At 34.5% G+C, this 18,696-nt stretch overlaps 5 protein-coding genes across 5 annotated transcripts; all 5 read left to right on the top strand.

The window, feature by feature from the left end:
• Window positions 1–513: 513 nt before the first annotated feature.
• On the top strand, window positions 514–1,493 carry LOC124454778 (retinol dehydrogenase 14-like). Its single transcript, XM_047005530.1, has 2 exons — window positions 514–521; window positions 905–1,493. The coding sequence occupies exons 1-2, from the start codon at window positions 514–516 to the stop codon at window positions 1,401–1,403; spliced, it is 507 nt and encodes a 168-aa protein (XP_046861486.1). The 3' UTR covers window positions 1,404–1,493.
• Window positions 1,494–2,909: 1,416 nt separating this feature from the next.
• LOC124454235 (retinol dehydrogenase 14-like) lies at window positions 2,910–3,869 on the top strand. Its single transcript, XM_047005042.1, has one exon. It carries the CDS (start codon window positions 3,110–3,112, stop codon window positions 3,656–3,658), a length of 549 nt encoding a protein of 182 aa, XP_046860998.1. The 5' UTR covers window positions 2,910–3,109; the 3' UTR covers window positions 3,659–3,869.
• A 376-nt stretch (window positions 3,870–4,245) lies between these two features.
• Window positions 4,246–5,395, top strand: LOC124454234 (retinol dehydrogenase 13-like). Its single transcript, XM_047005041.1, has one exon. The coding sequence runs from the start codon at window positions 4,326–4,328 to the stop codon at window positions 5,301–5,303; it is 978 nt and encodes a 325-aa protein (XP_046860997.1). The 5' UTR covers window positions 4,246–4,325; the 3' UTR covers window positions 5,304–5,395.
• A 1,087-nt stretch (window positions 5,396–6,482) lies between these two features.
• On the top strand, window positions 6,483–10,962 carry LOC124454639 (retinol dehydrogenase 12-like). Its single transcript, XM_047005409.1, has 2 exons — window positions 6,483–7,410; window positions 10,492–10,962. The coding sequence occupies exons 1-2, from the start codon at window positions 6,610–6,612 to the stop codon at window positions 10,681–10,683; spliced, it is 993 nt and encodes a 330-aa protein (XP_046861365.1). The 5' UTR covers window positions 6,483–6,609; the 3' UTR covers window positions 10,684–10,962.
• A 2,514-nt stretch (window positions 10,963–13,476) lies between these two features.
• Window positions 13,477–17,663, top strand: LOC124454423 (calcium and integrin-binding family member 4-like). The gene is made up of 8 exons (XM_047005235.1): window positions 13,477–13,527; window positions 14,095–14,129; window positions 14,353–14,452; window positions 14,935–15,039; window positions 15,154–15,196; window positions 15,853–15,962; window positions 16,960–17,048; window positions 17,387–17,663. Exons 1-8 carry the CDS (start codon window positions 13,477–13,479, stop codon window positions 17,406–17,408), a joined length of 555 nt encoding a protein of 184 aa, XP_046861191.1. The 3' UTR covers window positions 17,409–17,663.
• The last annotated feature ends 1,033 nt before the right edge of the window (window positions 17,664–18,696 follow it).

Here is an 18,696-nt window from a genome sequence, read left to right as displayed (position 1 = left end):
AGTAATTTGCTCGGTTTTGATAACCACGGCACACGCTGAGCGTCATGCCCATATATATATATATACTAGTTACGCGCATGAGCGTAACTAGTATGGGTATATATAACTTAGAGGACATTGTCCCAGTCTCAATTGCCTTTTTAGTTTTAGATGACCTTTGCTCCGTAATGTTCCGCGACTAGACCTTCGGACTTCATGTAATATTTGTTTTTACGCCATATTTTTAGTCTACAATAATTAGAGAAAATTGATTTGAATGCAATTCTCAAGACTGAAATATTATACTACAGCTCGATCAAAGTTCAACGGAAATGTTTAATGCGCATGCTCACAATGTAAGAGTACCCAGCACCATTTTATTTACAAAATTCTTTGTCTCTGCTTAACTTTATATGCATTGTTTATAATTGAATCACACGGTGAAGAGATGGGTATATTTTTTCGTCTTGCAGCTTTCGTTGCACTATTAGGATTTACATTTCCTTTGCTGAGGAAATATATTGCTGGTGGAGTATGTACAAGTAAGGCAACAATGAAAGGAAAAACTGTTATTATAACTGGAGCAAATACAGGAATTGGTAAATCGACTGCGATTAATCTTGCTTCACGTGGGGCAAGAATTATCATGGCGTGTCGAAGTCTAGAGAGAGTCAAGCTGCCTTGAATGATATTGTAAAACAAACTGGTAATAATGATATAATATTAAAGCATTTGGATCTCTCTTCCTTCAAGTCAGTGAGAAAATTTGCTGAAGAAATATACAGCAGTGAGAACAAAATCGATGTTTTGATAAATAATGCAGGCTTAGTTAGTACCACTGAAAGACAAGTGAGCAAAGATGGTCTTGAATTAACAATGGCAGTGAATCATTTTGGACATTTCCTGTTGACAAATTTACTTCTAGATCTACTTCGTCGTTCAGCCCTTCTCGTATCGTTGTCGTATCTTCCGGAGCTCATTATTCTATTGCAAATACCAAATCGCACATAAAACTGGATGATTTGCAATTTGAGAAGTCCTATAACGAATGGGAAGCCTATGGACAAAGCAAACTTGCTAATATTTTATTTACTCGTGAATTGGCTAAACGTTTAAAGGGAACCGGTGTTACTGCAAACTCTCTTCATCCTGGCGTTATTTTCACAGAACTTAGTCGCTACGCATTATCGGAGAACGTTAATAAATTCTTGAATTTTATTTCACCTGTAGTAATGAAGACGCTTGAGGAGGGCGCGCAGACGACAATACACCTTGCTGTGTCTGAAGACGTAGCAAATGTAACTGGAAAGTATTTTGTGGATTGTGAAGAGACAAAACCAGCTCATACAGCAGAAGACGATGATGGAGCCAAACGACTGTGGGAAATTAGTGAAGAAATTGTTCAACTATCTGCACAAAAATAAAACAATTTTATTTAAAAAAAAGCTGTACTTCTCAGCAATTTACAACGTTATCTTGTTGGTTTATTAAAGTGTGACATGATATCGCTACAATTGGCTGGTTTCTTGACTTCTATAATTAAATATCCACTCTATCTTGAACAAGGATGATGTAAACGTAGGATGACAACATTAACATAGGACAACATTAACGTATGTAGGACGACAAAAACATACCACCATCAAGTGTCGTCTAACTATTTACCCAAAACCATTAATATGAGAAATTCAATGAAGATGTCTACAAGCCAAAATAGACTTTCTCATCCATACTCTGCTTACGTGACTAATGCTTTTTGCATATCTTAGAAACGCAGTATATTTCTATGCATTGCATACTATAGCAAGGTGAAGAATTGCCAAACTAAAATGCAGTTGATCTTTTCAGCTGTATTACTTTGTTTTGAACTGACGATCCTAACTTTAAATCCAGTGCCAACAGTACTTGGAGGTAACCATCGTAATTTATATAGAATGTTGACAGCTAGAAACCTTCCACTTTGTCGTTTGTAATTGATTTGTGATTCGTGGTGGCAATGATTCAATGATTCATGTAAATGTGCAAAGTTGAATTTTGTTGCGTAATCAGGGAGCATGTAGTTCATTAACCTTTACTCTACTAAAGTAAATGGTTTGAACCCGGGAGTATCGTTACATGTTTGTAAATGATGATCGTCCAGGCTGGTATAGTCCTGAGAAGGACTGTTTTTGTTGTTGTTGACTGACGTTTCTACAACCTTAGCGGTAGTCATCTTCAGAGTCAAAGATGAGTCATTTGACTCTGAAGATGACTACCGCTAAGGTTGTCGAAACGTCAGTCAACAATAACAATCAGTCCTCAGACTTTACTCAACTATAAATAAAAATATTTTTTTGGCATTTACTTCACTGTTGGAAGTATAAAGTGTACGTTCAGTCTGTCATACAAACGTCTTCGAGGTTTTCATAAGCCATTGCAAACAAGAAAAACCACTTTTATCTCTTTTATAAAATAACAATAGGGCGAAAAATACAAACTTAAAACAAACGTTTTAATTTTTCTTTTAAAATATATTAATGTTTAATTTGCAATTAATTGATTGATTTGACGCGTTTTTTGTAATAGTCACATGTGATACAAACAGCTCGATCAAAGTTCAACGGACATAATACGTATACTCACAAGTGTTCCACAAGAAAAAACATTTTAAACATAGAATTTAAAATCTTTGTTAACTGTTTGATGAATCACAAGGTGAAGAGATGGGTTTATTTTTTCGTCTTGCAGCTTTCGTTGCATTATTAGGATTGACATTTCCTTTGCTGAGGAAATATATTGCTGGTGGAGTATGTACAAGTAAGGCAACAATGAAAGGAAAAACTGTTATTATAACAGGAGCAAACGCAGGAATTGGTAAATCGACTGCGATTGATCTTGCTTCACGTGGGGCAAGAATTATCATGGCGTGTCGAAGTCTAGAGAGAGTCAAGCTGCCTTGAATGATATTGTAAAACAAACTGGTAATAATGATATAATATTGAAGCATTTGGATCTCTCTTCCTTCAAGTCAGTGAGAAAATTTGCTGAAGAAATATACAGCAGTGAAGAGAAAATCGATGTTTTGATAAATAATGCTGGAACAGTTAGTACAGTTGAGAGAAAACTCAGTGAAGATGGTCTTGAATTAACAATGGCAGTGAATCATTTTGGACATTTCCTGTTGACAAATTTACTTCTAGATCTACTTCGTCGTTCAGCTCCTTCTCGTATCGTTGTCGTATCTTCATCGTATCATTATTCCTTTATTACTACACGATCATTGATAAAATTGGATGATTTGCAATTTGAAAAATCCTATACAAACTTGGAAGCCTATGGACAAAGCAAACTTGCTAATATTTTATTTACTCGTGAATTGGCTAAACGTTTAAAGGGAACTGGTGTTATTGCAAACTCCCTTCATCCTGGTGTTTTTAGCACTGAAATTGGTCGCGATGCATTTCCACAGAACTTTAATAAATTTGTAAAATTTATTTCACATGTAGTAATGAAGACGCTTGAGGAGGGAGCGCAGACAACAATACACCTTGCTGTGTCTGAAGACGTAGAAAATGTTACTGGAAAGTATTTTGTGGATTGTGAAGAGACAAAACCAGCTCATACAGCAGAAGACGATGATGGAGCTAAACGACTGTGGGAACTTAGCGAAAAAATTGTTCAACTATCTACACAAGAATAAAACAATCTTATTTCAAAACAAAAGCTGCAATGCTCATCAATTTACAATGTTAGTTTATTTGGTTAGCTTAATAGAATGTAACATGATATCTCTACAGATAGCAGGTTTCACGGCTCTTCAGATATGACATTCACAAATGAAGAGTTTAAAACATATAATTTTTCTGCTTGATATATGATCTCTTTAAAAAAACCCGCACTGTACCACCGTACATTGTTTTTTTTTTGAAACAATGAAGTAATTTGCTCGGTTTTGATAACCACGGCACACGCTGAGCGTCATGCCCATATATATATATACCCATACTAGTTACGCGCATGAGCGTAACTAGTATGGGTATATATAACTTAGAGGACATTGTCCCAGTCTCAATTGCCTTTTTAGTTTTAGATGACCTTTGCTCCGTAATGTTCCGCGACTAGACCTTCGGACTTCATGTAATATTTGTTTTTACGCCATATTTTTAGTCTACAATAATTAGAGAAAATTGATTTGAATGCAATTCTCAAGACTGAAATATTATACTACAGCTCGATCAAAGTTCAACGGAAATGTTTAATGCGCATGCTCACAATGTAAGAGTACCCAGCACCATTTTATTTACAAAATTCTTTGTCTCTGCTTAACTTTATATGCATTGTTTATAATTGAATCACACGGTGAAGAGATGGGTATATTTTTTCGTCTTGCAGCTTTCGTTGCACTATTAGGATTTACATTTCCTTTGCTGAGGAAATATATTGCTGGTGGAGTATGTACAAGTAAGGCAACAATGAAAGGAAAAACTGTTATTATAACTGGAGCAAATACAGGAATTGGTAAATCGACTGCGATTAATCTTGCTTCACGTGGGGCAAGAATTATCATGGCGTGTCGAAGTCTAGAGAGAGGTCAAGCTGCCTTGAATGATATTGTAAAACAAACTGGTAATAATGATATAATATTAAAGCATTTGGATCTCTCTTCCTTCAAGTCAGTGAGAAAATTTGCTGAAGAAATATACAGCAGTGAGAACAAAATCGATGTTTTGATAAATAATGCAGGCTTAGTTAGTACCACTGAAAGACAAGTGAGCAAAGATGGTCTTGAATTAACAATGGCAGTGAATCATTTTGGACATTTCCTGTTGACAAATTTACTTCTAGATCTACTTCGTCGTTCAGCCCCTTCTCGTATCGTTGTCGTATCTTCCGGAGCTCATTATTCTATTGCAAATACCAAATCGCACATAAAACTGGATGATTTGCAATTTGAGAAGTCCTATAACGAATGGGAAGCCTATGGACAAAGCAAACTTGCTAATATTTTATTTACTCGTGAATTGGCTAAACGTTTAAAGGGAACCGGTGTTACTGCAAACTCTCTTCATCCTGGCGTTATTTTCACAGAACTTAGTCGCTACGCATTATCGGAGAACGTTAATAAATTCTTGAATTTTATTTCACCTGTAGTAATGAAGACGCTTGAGGAGGGCGCGCAGACGACAATACACCTTGCTGTGTCTGAAGACGTAGCAAATGTAACTGGAAAGTATTTTGTGGATTGTGAAGAGACAAAACCAGCTCATACAGCAGAAGACGATGATGGAGCCAAACGACTGTGGGAAATTAGTGAAGAAATTGTTCAACTATCTGCACAAAAATAAAACAATTTTATTTAAAAACAAAAGCTGTACTTCTCAGCAATTTACAACGTTATCTTGTTGGTTTATTAAAGTGTGACATGATATCGCTACAATTGGCTGGTTTCTTGACTTCTATAATTAAATATCCACTCTATCTTGAACAAGGATGATGTAAACGTAGGATGACAACATTAACATAGGACAACATTAACGTATGTAGGACGACAAAAACATACCACCATCAAGTGTCGTCTAACTATTTACCCAAAACCATTAATATGAGAAATTCAATGAAGATGTCTACAAGCCAAAATAGACTTTCTCATCCATACTCTGCTTACGTGACTAATGCTTTTTGCATATCTTAGAAACGCAGTATATTTCTATGCATTGCATACTATAGCAAGGTGAAGAATTGCCAAACTAAAATGCAGTTGATCTTTTCAGCTGTATTACTTTGTTTTGAACTGACGATCCTAACTTTAAATCCAGTGCCAACAGTACTTGGAGGTAACCATCGTAATTTATATAGAATGTTGACAGCTAGAAACCTTCCACTTTGTCGTTTGTAATTGATTTGTGATTCGTGGTGGCAATGATTCAATGATTCATGTAAATGTGCAAAGTTGAATTTTGTTGCGTAATCAGGGAGCATGTAGTTCATTAACCTTTACTCTACTAAAGTAAATGGTTTGAACCCGGGAGTATCGTTACATGTTTGTAAATGATGATCGTCCAGGCTGGTATAGTCCTGAGAAGGACTGTTTTTGTTGTTGTTGACTGACGTTTCGACAACCTTAGCGGTAGTCATCTTCAGAGTCAAAGATGAGTCATTTGACTCTGAAGATGACTACCATAAGATCGTCAATCAACAAAATCCTTCTCAGACTTTCTCTATAAATAAAAATATTTTTTGGCATTTACTTGACTGTTGGAAGAATGAAGTGTACGTTCAGTCTGTCATACAAACGTCTTCGAGGTTTTCATAAGCCATTGCAAACAAGAAAAACCACTTTTATTTCTTTTATAAAATAACAATAGCGCGAAAAAGACAAACTTAAAACAAACGTTTTCATTTTTCTTTTAAAATATATTAATGTTTAATTTGCAATTAATTGATTGATTTGACGCGTTTTTTGTAATAGTCACATGTGATACAAACAGCTCGATCAAAGTTCAACGGACATAATACGCATGCTCACAAGTGTTCCACAATAAAAAACATTTCAAGCGTAGAATTTAAAATCTTTGTTAACTGTTTGATGAATCTGTTAGACTCTGCTTAAATTTATATGCATTGTTTATAATTGAATCACACGGTGAACAGATGGGTTTATTTTTTCGTCTTGCAGCTTTCGTTGCACTATTAGGATTGACATTTCCTTTGCTGAGGAAATATATTGCTGGTGGAGTATGTACAAGTAAGGCAACAATGAAAGGAAAAACTGTTATTATAACAGGAACAAACGCAGGAATTGGTAAATCGACTGCGATTGATCTTGCTTCACGTGGGGCAAGAATTATCATGGCGTGTCGAAGTCTAGAGAGAGGTGAAGCTGCCTTGAATGATATTGTAAAACAAACGGGTAATAATGATATAATATTGAAGCATTTGGATCTCTCTTCCTTCAAGTCAGTGAGAAAATTTGCTGAAGAAATATACAGCAGTGAAGACAAAATCGATGTTTTGATAAATAATGCTGGAACAGTTAGTACAGTTGAGAGAAAAGTCAGTGAAGATGGTCTTGAATTGACAATGGCAGTGAATCATTTTGGACATTTCCTGTTGACAAATTTACTTCTAGATCTACTTCGTCGTTCAGCTCCTTCTCGTATCGTTGTCGTATCTTCAATAGCTCATTATTCCTTTATTACTACACGATCATTGATAAAATTGGATGATTTGCAATTTGAAAAATTCTATACAAACTTGGAAGCCTATGGACAAAGCAAACTTGCTAATATTTTATTTACTCGTGAATTGGCTAAACGTTTAAAGGGAACCGGTGTTACTGCAAACTCCCTTCACCCTGGCGTTATTGGCACTGAGATTGCTCGCGATGCATTTTCAGAGAACTATAATAAATTTGTAAAATTTATTTCACATGTACTACTTAAGACGCTTGAGGAGGGCGCGCAGACGACAATACACCTTGCTGTGTCTGAAGACGTAGCAAATGTTACTGGAAAGTATTTTGTGGATTGTGAAGAGACAAAACCAGCTCATACAGCAGAAGACGACGATGGAGCCAAACGACTGTGGGAAATTAGCGAAAAAATTGTTCAATTATCTACACAAAAATAAAACAATCTTATTTCAAAACAAAAGCTGTTGTGCTCATCAATTTACAATGATAGTTTATTTGGTTAGCTTAATGGAATGTAACATGATATCTCTACAGATAGCAGGTTTCACGGCTCTTCAGATATGACATTCACAAGTGAAGAGTTTAAAACATATAATTTTTCCTCTTGATTTATGATCTCTTTAAAAAAACCCGCACTGTACCACCGTACATTGTTTTTATTTCAAACAATGAAGTAATTTTCTCGGTTTTGATAACCACGGCACACGCAGAGTGTCATTCTTTTGAGTAACTAGTATGGGTACTTATAACTTAGAGGACATTGTCCCAGTCTCAATTGTCTTCTTAGTTTTAGATGACCTTTGCTCCGTAATGTTGCGCGACTAGACCCTTAGACTTCATGTAATGTTTGTATTTACGCCATATTGTTTAGTCCACAATAATCCACACTGAGATTTGTCCTTTTAAATAATAAAATCGACTTTAGTTTACAATTTTGACTATCTTATTGAGCAACAACTCACTGTCAGCTGAACCTCTACTTTTATTTATAACAAATCATTTCGTGACACAGGATACTAGTTATTTTGAGCTATAATGACAAATTGGAAACTTCTTCTAGCTCAATAGGAAGAATTACGTCTACATTTATCAATGACAAAAAAAACAACGTAAATTACAGTGTTATTATACGGTGCGCGTTATCTCAAGCAGCAAATTTTTTATTAACGATTTTACAATAACAAATTACCAAGCAACATTGGAGTACAAATAAAGATTTCCAAACTGCAAAAAAGTTTTGTTTATTTTCCACGAAAATTAATTGTTCTTAAAAATTTATTAGCATTTCACCAATTTCAACTTTTCTTCATTTCTTAACTACAATGAAACTAATATCCCTACATATAGTGGCAACCGATTGGCAGGCTATCTCGTTAATGAAATTTTCAAACGTGGAATTGCTTGTCAAAGGGTATGAAAATATTTCAGAGAGGAAAGGGTATTTACTACATTATGCACGACAATATTCTATGGAAACAAGACTACATTGAAAAAAAAGAAAATTTAATAAATATAACTGTCAGTTTGAATCTATTGGTGTCACCGTGTAAGCTAGGATCTTTTGTTTCTATTTTTCTTAATGCATTCTAGTTTATTGATTAACCCTTCATTTTACTGACTGCGATACGCTTCCAATAAAGCTTTAATTATGCTGAAACAAGTGGAAAATACGTCAACTTGCGACTAAAAACATGCACAATGCCATGCAAAATTCATGAATTCACTGAACCATTATTCAATATTGTGACTATGGATTTGCCAGGCGTAGAAAAAATTCTTGATATAAATACTATTGCCCAACATAAAACGTAAGACGGAACATAGGACGAAACGTTACTATTAATAAAATTTAATATCAGTGGCCTTGTTGAACCATAAGTAGGAGTCAACTGTATTTACTTATACGGATTTCAAATTAACTAGCTTGCTCGATAACAAAAAATTAGAGAAATTATCCGCACAAGAACAGTGACCAATTGCTCGAGTTCATTGTCACCAAAACAACAAATTGGATGTGCTTGCACTTCTTTTCTTCATTGCATAAAAAAATGTTTACTGTGTTTTCACAGGCTTATGCAAACCGAGGAGATCTTTGGGAGAACTCGAGAGCTCATCAGTGCATGCCCGAGACTCAAGGGTGAGGGTTGCATCTGCTCGAGTGTTTCCACAAACGTCTCTGTTACTGTATTCTTTCTGAAATTTATTGCTTAACGCAGTTAACTGCAGTAAGTATAATATGCAGATGAACTGTCGTACAAACAAAATTTCTTGTTTCTTTCTCAAATATTGAGTTAAACATGAGTCTTCTATTCGGAGTATGCTTCATATTATACAACTAAGAAAATACACAATTCAACACTCATATCAGTGGAGTATGGCACAAATAGCTCGATCAAAGTTCAACCGTACGGACATACTACGCATGATCACAAGTGTTCGCACCAAACTGCAGTACCACTAAACAAAAACCCAAGCAATTTTACATAATACTGAGAGATTCTCGGTTTAGTTTATTATTTGACGAACCACATGGTGAAGAGATGGGTTTATTTTTTCGTCTTGCAGCGTTTGTAGCACTATTAGGATTTACATTTCCTTTGCTGAGGAAATATATTGCTGGTGGAGTATGTACAAGTAAGGCAACAATGAAAGGAAAAACTATTATTATAACAGGAGCAAATACAGGAATTGGTAAATCAACTGCGATTGATCTTGCTTCACGCGGGGCAAGAATTATTATGGCGTGTCGAAGTCTAGAGAGAGGTGAAGCTGCCTTAAATGATATTGTAAAACAAACGGGTAATAATGATATAATATTGAAGCATTTGGATCTCTCTTCCTTCAAGTCAGTGAGAAAATTTGCTGAAGAAATATACAGCAGTGAAGACAAAATCGATGTTTTGATAAATAATGCAGGTTTAGTTAGTACCACTGAAAGACAAGTGAGCAAAGATGGTCTTGAATTAACAATGGCAGTGAATCATTTTGGACATTTCCTGTTGACAAATTTACTTCTAGATCTACTTCGTCGTTCAGCTCCTTCTCGTATCGTTGTCGTATCTTCGCAAGCATATTATCATATTTTTTCAACAAAATCCTCGATAAAACTGGATGATTTGCAATTTGAAAAGTCTTATTACAACTGGGAAGCCTATGGACAAAGCAAACTTGCTAATATTTTATTTACTCGTGAATTGGCTAAACGTTTAAAGGGAACCGGTGTTACTGCAAACTCACTTCATCCTGGCACCATTTATACGGAAATTGGTCGCAATGCCTTCACAAGAACCTTAGACAAATTCTTGAATTTTATTTCAAATGTGCTGTTGAAGACGCTTGAGGAGGGCGCGCAGACGACAATACACCTTGCTGTGTCTGAAGACGTAGCAAATGTTACTGGAAAGTATTTTGTGGATTGTGAAGAGGTAAAACCAGCATATACAGCGGAAGACGACGATGGAGCCAAACGACTGTGGGAAATTAGCGAGGAAATTGTTCAGTTGTCTTCACAAAAATTTAATGTAGATCTTTGATAATCTGTCATGCTCGATTTAACTGAAAAACAATCTATTTATAATCCTTGACACACGTCAATTTTATAAATAAAAAATATAATCAGATAAATAAGACACCTTTCCTAAGTAAATTCTCACAATCAAGAGTTTTACCATTATGTCCGTGATCTGACGACCAAATTATTGTTTATACTTTATACTTTATCATTCATGCTCATTCGACATGTTTAACGACTTGTAAAATATTTTAATACCAAACCATTCAATTTTTGCTGCATAGATACAGCATTTCTAGTAGATATTCCTAAAATATTCTTTACCCCGCCGCATTTTTACTGATCACACGACAAGGACTCATATGAGAGCAAAAAATTACTCTGGGCTTGAGGCTGAATTCAGTGGCGGGTCCAGACTATGTCAAAATAAATTACTGCAGCACATTTTGGCGTATATTTACATTTCTAAACACCTTAGAGGTAAATTCATTGGTAAAATTATATTCTTTAGAAATTAAAAACCAATAGTGCTTTTCTGAAAGCAATTTGAATTTAAAATTGAGGAGCAATAATTTATTTTGACGTACACTGGATCTGCCACTGGATGAAATTACTTGTTTTCCGTAGTCTTTAGACTTCGACCTTGTCCACACGTATCCGGATATTTAAGAATCGTATTTACCGTCCACACGAATATGCTAAATTGCCAAAATACGCAAGAATAAGCACAAATTATTAGAGTTTGTGGCCTGGATCCTAGTTTTGATGCCATTGTATTTGAAAATCTCCGTTTTAGCTGTCTACACGTATTCAAATAGCCGGCGTTTTCAAAAAAATACAGTCTGAAGAGTGTTTTTAAAAATCTCCGTATTTGTCAATGAAAACGTCGGTTGCGTGAGAACGGAAGGCCAAAACAGAGAAAAAAACCTTCGTTTTTGAAAATATACAGCTACGTGTGGACAAGGCCTTAAAAAAAGCTGCAAATACACAGCTATAACCCCTGAGGAAGGTTTCCCTGCTCAATTAATAAACACTCTAACTTATCATATGCATGTACAAAAACAAGAACTATATTAGATGATTCATCGAACATGTGTGACATAAGTAGCATGACGCCATTTTGAGAGAGGTTTTGAAATGTAAAATCCCTCGCAGATTAAAAGAAAGACAGAAATCATAAATAGCTCACTATATACTAATTACCGAGAAATTTGTGAGACCAACTTCATTTTAATTATTTACAGCTGTTGATTTTTAAAATGCGCGATGTGCCGGTGTTTGAGGTCGTTCGCCTACAATTCTAAAATATAACACTTGAAGAAGTGACAAATTTTATATACAGCTACATTGGCTGCTTCATAATTAAGGAAATGTTATATGTCCGCGTTTGTTGTTCCCATAAAACGAATTAAACAAGCTTGAAAACTATAATTGGCATTGTCTTCAAAAGGACCTACTGTGTTGAAAACTAATTATTTCTAATTTAACGTGTTACCTCGCAGAAGTATTCAATCTTGTGGAAGAGCACAGCTAATAATTTCACTCACGGTTAAATTTAAAAGAGATTCGGTTTTTAAGACAATCTGTAATGTACAATTTAGAAACGAAATGCTATATGGATATATTCTAGCATTCCTGATTAAGAAATTTCACTATTTCATTGTTTAAAGTGAATGTTGTCAAAATAGTCATGTTATTATCTCAGCCTGTGCACCTTGAAAATGGCGTCAGGAGACATCAGTTCAGTTAAACTGGTTAATGTCATTCAAATCATCTTTAAATGAAGTCACTGCTCCTTGTCGTCATTAACAACAAGATAATTACTTCCAAAATTGGCATCACTTGTATTAGACTGTACATTGAGACAAAATAACAACCACATCCGATAGATGGTAAGATGAACTCCAAATAGCCTACATTTGATTGCCTTGCGTGGTTAGTAAGATTCTTAATATCGCTGTATGGCCTTTTAGCGTTTTAGAAAAGTAACCTAAGAATGAAGATTTTCGGAGCGTGGCCGGAACCAAGGTTCATCAATTGCTTCTTCTTAAAGTTGTTTAGGAAAATAGCTCTGCGCTCAGCATTTACTTCTTAATTTTTTGGAAAGCTATAAAGAACACACAACAATAATTTAACTAGTTTAGAGGCTTGATAGTTGGTTAATAACCAAAAAGGCGAAGTAAGTTACAGAGATTAAGGGTTGCCTTATAAGTCAATAAAAAAAGTGTTGATTAAGAGATCAATAAAGCCCCACTTCTTGAAGCAATGCATATGTTGAGGTCATTTAATGGTATAATTGGTGATCTGTACAATGTGACTGGATTGTGATTTAGAAAGACAGACTAAGACATACTGTTTTCAGAAAAAGAAATATGTCGACCTAAGGAAAACAAAGCGAATAAGTGAGCTAGGCAACAGTGCTGATCAGGTGATTGTCAGTAGATATAAATTACCATTTAAAGATAAAGGTTTTTTTTATAAAGTGAAAACGGTTTTATGAAAGAAAGCGCATTTCAAAACTTTCTTTGTGCAATTTCTCAAGATAATTTACAAGAGAAAACATGCAAAGATTTACAAAGTTCGTTCTCTTGTCCTTACTCCATTAAATTATCAGTCTATTAGATCATCAATATCTTTCAAATATTGTCTTTCTCTCATGTTTAAACCAACATTTCATCCAATGACTACTTGGAACGTGAATGTCAAACATATTAATAAATATATCATTAATATAAAATGTTAAGTTTCGCGTGGGTTTAAACGTTTATTCAGGTATGTAATTTAAATATATTTGTCGCTCAATTCATCGTTTGGTATGGGTGCTCAACAGTCAGAGTTTAGCGCAGAAGAGCTTGAAGAATATGAGGTAAAATATTTTGCATAAAAGACAAATCCTTTTTAACTCCCTATGTAACAAGAAATGGGCACAAATTCACGTCTTTACATAATTGGAGAATGCATAGGTAATTCTCAAATTAACTTATATACATGCATGTAAAGTTATAAATTGTAAATAATCTGTAAACAAACATCAACATTAAAGTAATATATTTAAGATTAACGCACAAAACCTTCAAGGTAATAAAGCCACAGCAACCAAAATGCTCATGTATTGATTGTGCTCAAAATGACGCAATGTTTTTCATCTCGAATATTCCCTTGTTCGACAAAATGCTATGTTTCTACATCTTATACTTGAGCGCCAGGAGCGTCTTTCGTCATGTTGCTTATCGTCAAAGTTGAATCCAGAGCAGCACGACGGTTATCTGTCAAATCTCCATCCAATATGCACAAAAACAAAAATTTTTGATTTAATGTGAAAACTTTCTGAGGAATAATCTACGATTCTCTACCATCGTATGGTTGTTGTTGCATCAATCTGTTCGTAATTTATTGATAACAGCATAAAATTTATATACAATTATTTTAACAGGAATTGACTTATCTGACAAAGCACGAAATTATTCGGTAAGTCAAGCAGAGTAACTACTATAACAAGTAAAATGAAACGGTGGAGTACAAAGGCAAATGAAACTTGGTTGACCCCAAAGTCTCCTTGGTTTGCATAAGCCTGTGCAAACAAGTAAACATCTTATGTTTCTTAAATGTTCACCGACAGTTTTAGACAAGCAACAGGGGTACTCTTTTTCAAATTTTCACCTCTAAACAGACTAAACGTATCATTTTTTAGTGCTCACGAGTGTTTCAAGAAGTTAGACAAAGACGCAGTGGAACGAAACAGAAATGCAAGATTGACATCAGATAAGATTCTCGAATTTCCAGAACTGAAGGTAAGTAATGACTATTTCTTATGACTATTTAATCGTGATTCCTAAGTTCCACAGATGCAGTGTGTTATTCAGGTTAGTATTCATGATTAATATGTGATGCCAATAACATTTTCAAAAATGATCAAAAATTTTCGTGAATATCCACGAGTTCTAAGAGACTGATTACATGAAGCAATTGCAGCCATGTTTATTGAGCTGAAACTTCAGCCCGGGCCTGTTATGATATCCTAAAAATATGGCGTACGCGACCATGTTTTTTAGAGTTTGCACCGTTTTGAATTTAACGGCAACTGGCGAACATGCTTCGGACAAGCCTCGTAAATTTCAGGCCGGGTTAAATTGATAATCACAAACACATTCAGCGCGGACTGACTGACCTCCGCCCGGGCTGAAATTTCCACATGTAATCGGCCCTATGTATAACCTGAGTACGTATAATGCTCACAATGATCAATATTTCTCATGTTTATTCATGTCGACAGGTAAACCCATTCAAAGATCGTATATGTAAAGTTTTTTCATCAACTGATGACGGAGCGTTGACGTTTGAAGATTTTCTTAATATGATGTCCGTGTTCAGCGAAGCAGTGAGTAATAGCTACATCTAGCTACATCTAGCTACATCGTACATATGTACTATAAAATCCTTTAGTTTGAATTTTTCAACGTGCCAATAATTTTTGTTTCCTTTCATCATGCAGGCACCAATGACGTTGAAGATTCAATATGCCTTCTTGATTTATGGTACAAATTCGTTAATTTAGTAGCTATGATATGCTTTGTTTATTCTTTATTGATACAAACATAAAATAACTATTGAAAATCAAGACCGTTGATTGGTATAGATGGCTAAAAAAAACCGTGTTCTATTGCTCTATAATGCTGGGAGCTTCAGCTCGCGTATTGCGTGATTTGTGCGGGAAATTAATGGCAAAATACAAACAATTTGTTATTAAAATTGACGAATTTACCTTTTAAGTCATGGAAACTCAAACACTTGTGAAAGTTTGGGAGGAACTCGAAATTGCTTGGAAACACTCACACTTTGTGCTTGTCACGTAATTTTTCGTTTTGCCTTAACTTTCCTGCGTGTTTCTATAACTCTATGGAAAAACATGGAAAATTCTCTCTGTATTTTAAAGTTGTAAGACATGATTAGCCCGTATTTTGATTTATTGTACAGCAAACCAATTAAATTTAACAAATAAAAATTTGTCATTGCATTATAATTAAAATGACCAAATAAGTTTAATAATTTAGGTAATTACCAAATTGTCATTTTTATAGTAACGACATTAAGCTTACGAAATTGCGACAAATAAGCATTTTACAGCCATGATTTCACTCCGATTTATCGATATTTCAATGAAGATAATTCAAATTTACTTTTCATTATTTAGATTTTAATGACGATCATTATATTTGCAAGGAAGATATGAAAATATTGATGAGAAAATTGGCCGGTGAAAACGAAATGTCGGAAAAAAACATTGACAATGCCATCTCTGAAGTATGTATGAGAAAGCAACATAAAAGTTTCCTGTGTATAGCAATCGCAGCGTATCAATAAGCCCTTAATAACTGAGCTCGAGGTCTTTACGGAGAAATACTGGACAGACCGAGCCCGTAGGACGAGGTTTGTACAAAAAGACAGAGGTCCGATATTTCTCAGTAAAGACTGAGAAAGCAAGGTTATTAAAAGGATTAATATATGGCATTATTTGACCTAAAACGAAGCTTGCTTTCTTTCTCGTCCTTGCTGTTTTTGCGGGTTGATTTTCACTTTTCTAGTTTTCGGCCATAAAAAATAAATTGTTTCAAATTGTATCGTCTGGATAGTTTAACTGTTTTTAAGGCGTTTTCCCTTCGAATCACATTCTTAAATGGTTTTTTGTTTCGTTTATTTTGCGTTTTGCTGTTTGCATTACGAAGTTTGTTTACATTTAACTGTAGAATTACGCGTTTTGAACGGTGGTCAATTACTGGAAAATAATAGACCGGCAAAAATGTTTCTGAGCCAATCAAAGCGCGACACTTAGCCTGAAGTGACGCTTGCCACATAATAATGCAAAATAATTGTGAAAATAATAGAGCACAAAACATCAAAATACGGATTTACCAAAATAGAATAAAGTTATAAAAATTACAAAGCATAAAGTCTTTTTCCATGCGGCCGACATTAAATTGTTATTGCTTTCTTTTATCACAAAATTTCAGTTAAAGATGAATAAGAAAGTATCGTTTTATGTTGCTATACTGCAGTATATTTATACAACGAATCATTGCATTTTAATATTTAATTTGTTGTTCTTACCTCAAAGCAAACATTTTCATGTTTCATATGTATTAAAAGAAATGCATAAAATAATTAAAAATATGCACACACCATATTGTTTTGTTATTATATAACAATTCCTTCTTCGATGAATTTATGACTACGGCTGAAAGTTTCAAGCAGTTATGAAAAAAATAGCTGTCTTATACTTATTTACCATATGGTTGTTTAGATATTACATGAAGCAGATTTAGATGGAGACGATCAACTATCTTTCGCCGAATTTGAAAACGTCATGTCTAAAGCTCCGGATTTTCTTAGGTGAGTTTATTGATTTAACATCCACTTTAACTTGTGTTATACACTAGCTACTCATTTCTGTAAAAATTTTCGATGCAATAGTCATTTAATATTAGTAATAGTAGTATAGACGGCTATACTACGTCGTTTGACTATACTTATCTTCATTTGATATGATTCAATGATTTCAATTGGATGTGAAAAAGTAACAAGCCAGTCTACTCTTTTACTGTTTGTAAGTTGAAAATAATTTTATTCCCCAAACAAGCATCCAAATGAATAAAAGTGAATAATTTTGCAAGTTTAAAGCATATTCATAGTCTAATACTCATTTTGGACTTGTAAATTCTCTTTTTTAGAGGATTTCGTATTCGATTGTAATTTCAGCAGAATCATGGATGTTTAAAAAAATTGAATATGGTTGATTCACAATGTGCTTTACAGTACAATGTATCACATGATAACTTCCACTTTGAACATTTTAGCATGATCTAATTAATGGCTAATGGAAACAGCAAAGCATAATTATTTAACATTTATAAAATATTACTCGTACATAAATATTTATTGCAGGTAGCTAGCTATAGATGTGCAAGCTATATATATATATATATATATAAAATGAAATAAAATGGACAAGTGTTTGCTGTCGCTACTCGGAGTTTCACGCCGTACGGCGATCTTCAGGCAACAAAGATCGCCGTAGGGCAACGAAGACCTACGAAGATCGCCCTACGGATCATCGCCGTAGACGTTTAGAGCGTCTAATTGGATTAGTGGTTGGATTAATGTGATTGGATGGGTTGAAATGCGTTGCCATGGGTTTTGGTGTATTGTGAATATATTACCAATCATTTTCGTCTCCAAGCTAAAAGCACGTGTACATAAATATCCTCATTCTGATGAAGGCTCGAAGCAACGAGTCGAAAGCTCAATAAAAAGTCATTTAAAATCCGGAGAAACTTTTTATCCTTTTATGCATATGTATAAACCGTACGCCCTGTGTCCCAAGTGCAGGAGTCACCATTGCACTGTGGTGATAGCCGGGAGGGCACATTGTATTTACATTTTGTATATATATATATATACACAAAAGGAAATTCATCTTTCATTTTTAATTTGTAATATGAGCCTTTATGATGTTGAATTCTATTTTAGTTATCATCGTATAAGAACTAGCTATTTAAATTGAACACACAACAATCGAACAGATACAAACTAGTCGTTAATATTTCGAGTCTTGCATGATGCAAACGATCATGTCGCTCTAATTAATGATTTCAAAAAATCTTAAATCTTCAAAAATATTAAATAATGTGCATTATTAATAATTACAAACATTATAGATAATATTCTTTACGTGGCTTATTCTCGCTACATTTGATTGCTTGATTTTTCCTTCGGAACGCGTAACGAGAGAAAATATTGGATTCAATTTAACTTTTTCATTCAGTACACGTAGAGTACTCAAGCCGATTTTTCACAAGTGTATTTCACAGTATTACTAAAGCACGTGACCAATGATAAATGCCCGTATGCTAATCAAAATATTGAAGCAAAGATCTCGCTTCAGGATGTATCTCGCACTTCGTGCAGGCCACGCAATTTCTCTTTTCTCCCAAATTTTCCCGCGTGTTTATATAACTTTACAGAAAGTTGGAAAATGTTT

This window comes from Xenia sp. Carnegie-2017, unplaced genomic scaffold (genome assembly GCF_021976095.1).
Source record: "Xenia sp. Carnegie-2017 unplaced genomic scaffold, XeniaSp_v1 HiC_scaffold_3, whole genome shotgun sequence".
NCBI classification, from domain to species: Eukaryota; Metazoa; Cnidaria; class Anthozoa; order Malacalcyonacea; family Xeniidae; genus Xenia; species Xenia sp. Carnegie-2017.
This window is presented reverse-complemented; position numbering and strand designations above follow the sequence as displayed.

Coding starts and splice junctions, on each gene's coding strand:
- LOC124454639 (XM_047005409.1), top strand. CDS start 6,610: ATGGGTTTATTTTTTCGTCTTGCAGCTTTCGTTGCACTATTAGGATTG. Junction 7,411..10,491: donor TACTACTTAAGACGCTTGAG/GAGGGCGCGCAG, acceptor AAGACGCTTGAG/GAGGGCGCGCAGACGACAAT.
- LOC124454235 (XM_047005042.1), top strand. CDS start 3,110: ATGGCAGTGAATCATTTTGGACATTTCCTGTTGACAAATTTACTTCTA.
- LOC124454234 (XM_047005041.1), top strand. CDS start 4,326: ATGGGTATATTTTTTCGTCTTGCAGCTTTCGTTGCACTATTAGGATTT.
- LOC124454423 (XM_047005235.1), top strand. CDS start 13,477: ATGGGTGCTCAACAGTCAGAGTTTAGCGCAGAAGAGCTTGAAGAATAT. Junction 14,130..14,352: donor ACAAAGCACGAAATTATTCG/GTAAGTCAAGCA, acceptor ATCATTTTTTAG/TGCTCACGAGTGTTTCAAGA. Junction 14,453..14,934: donor TCGAATTTCCAGAACTGAAG/GTAAGTAATGAC, acceptor TCATGTCGACAG/GTAAACCCATTCAAAGATCG.